Source organism: Rhinopithecus bieti, unplaced genomic scaffold, assembly GCF_001698545.2.
Source record: "Rhinopithecus bieti isolate Rb0 unplaced genomic scaffold, ASM169854v2 scaffold_59, whole genome shotgun sequence".
Taxonomy (NCBI): Eukaryota; Metazoa; Chordata; class Mammalia; order Primates; family Cercopithecidae; genus Rhinopithecus; species Rhinopithecus bieti.
Window position 1 is genome coordinate 1,199,757 of NW_016803115.1, and position 4,922 is coordinate 1,204,678.

The 4,922-nt window shown below is 42.6% G+C and overlaps 1 protein-coding gene across 1 annotated transcript in view; it reads left to right on the plus strand.

The window, feature by feature from the left end:
• The window catches only part of LOC108515474 (prestin), a 66,893-nt gene that overhangs the window by 42,770 nt on the left and 19,201 nt on the right, over positions 1-4,922 (plus strand). The window contains exon 9 of the mRNA XM_017852422.1: positions 2,517-2,599. Within this exon, the coding sequence (XP_017707911.1) occupies positions 2,517-2,599 (83 nt within the window). The remainder of the gene's footprint in view (positions 1-2,516; positions 2,600-4,922) is intronic.

Below are 4,922 nucleotides of genomic sequence, written 5' to 3' on the forward strand. Positions count from 1 at the left end.
GGGCTCGGTGGCTCAAGCCTGTAATCCCAGCACTTTGGGAGGCCGAGACGGGCGGATCACGAGGTCAGGAGATCGAGACCATCCTGGCTAACACGGCGAAACCCCGTCTCTACTAAAAAATGCAAAAAACTAGCCGGGCGAGGTGGCAGGCGCCTGTGGTCCCAGCTACTCCGGAGGCTGAGGCAGGAGAATGGCGTAAACCCGGGAAGCGGGGCTTGCAGTGAGCTGAGATCAGGCCACTGCACTCCAGCCTGGGCGACAGAGCAAGACTCCGTCTCAAAAAAAAAAAAGTCAGGAAACAACAGATGCTGGAGAGGGTGTGGAGAAATAGGAATGCTTTTACGCTGTTGGTGGGAGTGTAAATTAGTTCAACCGTTGTGGAAGACAGTCTGGCGATTCCTCAAGGATTTAGAACTAGAAATACCATTTGACCCAGCAATCCCATTACTGGATATATACCCAAAGGATTATAAATCATTCTATAAAGACGCATCCACATGTGTTTATTGTAGCACTATTCACAATAGCAAAGACTTGGAACCAACCCAAATGCCCATCAATGATAGACTGAATAAAGAAAATGTGGCACATATATACCATGGAATACTATGCAGCCATAAAAAAGGATGAGTTGCTGTCCTTCATAGGGACATGGATGAAGCTGGAAACCATCATTCTCAGCAAACTAACACGGGAACAGAAAACCAAACACCTCATGTTCTCACTCGCAAGTGGGAGTTGAACAATGAGAACACATGGACACAAGGAGGGGAACATCACGCACTAGAGCCTGTCCATGGGTGGGGGGCATGAGGAGGGATTGCATTAGGAGAAATACCTAATGTAGATGATGGGTTGATGGGTGCAGCAAACCACCATGGCACGTGTATACCTATGTAACAGACCTGCACGTTCTGCACATGTATCCCAGAACTTAAAGTATAACAAAATAAAAAATTTAAAAATGTAAAAAAATGAAGAGTATAGGTGTCTGATCCAAATTATAGCAAAAAGTTCTAGCTATGAAAACAACTGGCTGGTGTAGCTTGCAAGGAAGCCAATACCTTCAAACTTTTTTTTTTTTTCAGTCTTGTCTATATGGCATTAGTACCTTTTAACAAGCAAAACAAAACAAAATATATCTCTAACAGTTTCAAAACCTCTTCTCTCACTGGGGCTAGGCATAGAGTTCCCGTTTTGACTTGGAGTACAGCAAAAGGTTCTGAGCACCCTTGCGAGGGAAAGAAGTCAGGCAAGCCTCAATTATGAAGTAAATGACACAGCTTGCCTCTCCTGCTTCGGGTTACTAAATCTGTTTCCTAGATTCCCTTTAAAGACTTTTCCATGCTTCCCAGGGTAATGGTTTCCCAGAATTCTAGAAAGTTTAGGGACAGCATCTGTATGACTCCCTTTAAGTGTCAAATTTATTTTTTATTATAAAAATATTTTTTGAGTTTTGCATTCAATTTTATAATACATCTATTTGTGTTGATAAGAAAACAATGGTTTAAATTACTTACCACTGTATAAAATTAAAGCTCCAGGAGCTTAAGCCATATATATTGTGTAGATTTAAATATTTGAGGCACTCCCCTAGTTAGAGATGCACAAAAAATGCAATTAAGGGTGATGAAAATAATTGTCTTCAACAGAAAAGGATCCTTCCATCAAAAGAGCCAGAATCCCCCATGCCCCTGGTCTCCCAGGCTGCTGTTTCTGATAATAAGCTTACCTTATTATTTGTTTCCTGCAGTGGCCCTCCTCAGGAGGGACTGGCTTCCTTCTCTGGCCAGCTCTGATTTCTTCTCTGTTGGGTAACTCTCTCAGAAAGCTCTATAGGCAATAATTCCTGAGCAAATTGCTATCTCACCTTTTGTTATGTTTCTCTTGTAACTCATTAGGGATTATACTTTACACCCCAAGTAAATCTATGCCCTGCCAATCCAGGATGGCCTTATGTACCGTGACCATCTGTTTGATATACAGTTCTACCCTGACTTTGTAGCTGAAATGGGAGGAGACAGCTCTGGGTTGCTGCTGGGGCCCTATCGCCACACTTGGGGCTGCTGTCCTGGAAACAGGATCACCAGGAGGATTCTAAATCCAGATGTACATTTTGTAATCATACAGTGTCATTTTACCACCCTCAAAGTACAGAGTTAAATATCCTTTATTTATAACGTTGTGGCCAGAGACTCATTTCACCACCCTAAAGGTAAGGTCAACATTTAAAAGGCTTTATGACCTTTTTCTGTTGCAGTCAACTAGCCAGACACCTCAGTGTAGAAAAGGACAAAGCATGAGGAAAATTCCAGGTCATAAACTGTAGAGTTCATTTTAATTATGTAGGGTGGGTCATTAAGAGAAGTTAGAATTGTTGAAGCTAATGGTAATTCTTTTTAAATCTGAATGTTAAAAGTGAAAATAGATTTGACTTGACTAACATATTTGAAGCTGATTTTTGCAGTATTTGAACATTCATCTCTAAAGGTGCATTTGGATTTGTGTCTTTTTAGGTGGTAATGGGAACTGGCATTTCAGCTGGGTTTAACTTGAAAGAATCATACAATGTGGATGTCGTTGGAACACTTCCTCTAGGGTAGGAAAGTAGTTTTAAGTAACCATGTGACTGAAATAATCAATGGATCTATTGCCTCTAACTCTTACTTTAGTACTCTTGCAATGAAAAGTAATCATTGGGTGCATTTTATTTTTAGTATTATTGTAGTAAAAAACACATAACAAAATTTTGTCTAAACCTTTTTTTTTTTTTTTTTTTTGAGACGATATCTCGCTCTGTCACCCAGGCTGTAGTGCAGTGGCACTGTCTCGGCTCACTGCAACCTCCGTCTCCCGGGTTGAAGCGATTCTCCTGCCTCAGCTTCCCAAGTAGCTGGGATTACAGGCGTGTGCTATCACACCCAGCTAATTGTTTTTTTTTAGACGAAGTCTCATTCTGTCACCCAGGCTGGAGTGCAGTGGCGCGATCTCAGTTCGCTGCAAGCTCCACCTCCTGGGTTCACGCCATTCTCCTGCCTCAGCCTCCCGAGTAGCTGGACCTATAGGCTCCCGCCACCACGCCCAGCTAATTTTTTGTATTTTTAATAGAGACGGAGTTTCACCATGTTAGCCAGGATGGTCTCAATCTCCTGATCTCGTGATATGCCCGCCTCAGCCTCCCAAGTGCTGGGATTATAGGCGTGAGCCACCGCGCCCGGGTAATTTTTGTATTTTTATTAGAGACGGGGTTTCTCCATGTTGGCCAGGCTGGTCTCAAACTGCTGACCTCAGATGATCCGCCCACCTCAGCTGCCCAAAGTGCTGGGATTACAGGTGTGAGCCACTGCGCCCAGCTTTTTTTTTTTTTTTTTTTTTTTGAGACTGAGTCTCACTCTGTTGCCCAGGCTAGAGTGCAATGGCACAATCTCGGCTCACTGCAACCTCTGCCTCCAGGGTTCAAGTGATTCTCCTGCCTCAGCCTCCTCAGTATCTGGAATTACAGGTGTGTGCCACCACACACGACTAATTTTTGTATTTTTAGTAGAGACAGGGTTTCACCATGTTGGCCAGGCTGGTCTCGAACTCCTGACCTCAAGTGATCCACTCAGCTCAGCCTCCCAAAGTGCTGGGATTATAGGCATGAGCCACCGTGCCCAGCCAATCTTAATCAATTTTAAGTGTACATTTCAGTAGTGTTAAATATATTCCCATTATTGTAAAACAGATCTCCAGAACTTTTTCACCTTGCAAATCTATAACTCTGTACCCCTTAAACAAGAACTTCCTCTTTTCTTCTTCCCCCAGCCCCTACTAACCACCATTCATCTTTCTGTTTTTATGAATTTGACTTCTCTAGATCCCTCATGTAAGTGGAATCATACAGCATTTGTCTTTTTGTGACTGGCTTATTTCAGTTAGCATAGTGTCTTCAGAGTTTGTCGATATTGCAGCATATGACAGTATTTTCTTCCCTTTTTAAGGCTGAATAATATTCCATTGTGGATATATACTGTATTTTATTTCTCCGTGCATCCATTGATGAGCATGTGGGTTGCCTTTACCTTTTGGCTATTGTGAATATTCCTGCTGTGGATATGGGTGTGCAAATACGTCTTTGAGACCTTTCTTTCAGTTCTTTTGGGTATATACCTGTAAGTGGGATTGCTGGATCTGTTTTTACTTTCTTGAGAGCCTTTCATACTGTTTCCCATAGCAGTTATACCATTTTACAATCCCACCAATAGTGGCAAGTGGTTTTCTGTTTTCTTTTGTTTTCCTAAATTGAATAGTTTTAAAAATCTCTCCTTGAGTGACATAGGATTTAAGAGCAAAACAACCTAAATCCTAGCCTGCCGCATACTAGCTGTGTGACACTTATCTTCTCAAAGCCTCATTTCCTCACCTGCCAGGTGGGCGTGGTAATTAGTGCTTATCTCAAGGGCAGTTGTGAGAACTACAGGAGGTAATGCATGGAAGGCAGTGAGCGAACACCTGAACACACAGCATTCAAGTCATGTTAATTACTTATTAGTAATGGGTTCTAAGACTGTTATTTCAATGAGTTTTTAGTTTCTAATCATGTTACTTCTTTGCTTCATCTTTATTATCTAACTGTACATTTTAAAAACATATTGGCCGGGCATAGTGGCAGACGCCTGTAATCCCAGCACTTTAGGAGGCCAAGGCAGGCGAATCACGAGGTCAGGAGTTCCAGACCAGCCTGGCAAACAGGGTGAAACCCCGTCTCTAGTAAAAATACAAAAATTAGCTGGGTGTGGTGGCAGGCGCCCCTAGCTACTTGGGAGGCTGAGCAGGAGAATCACTTGAAACCAGAAGGCAGAGGTTGCAGTGAGCCAAGATCACGCATGCCATGGCACTCTAGCCTGGACAACAAGAGTGAAACAGCATCTCAAAAAGAAAAA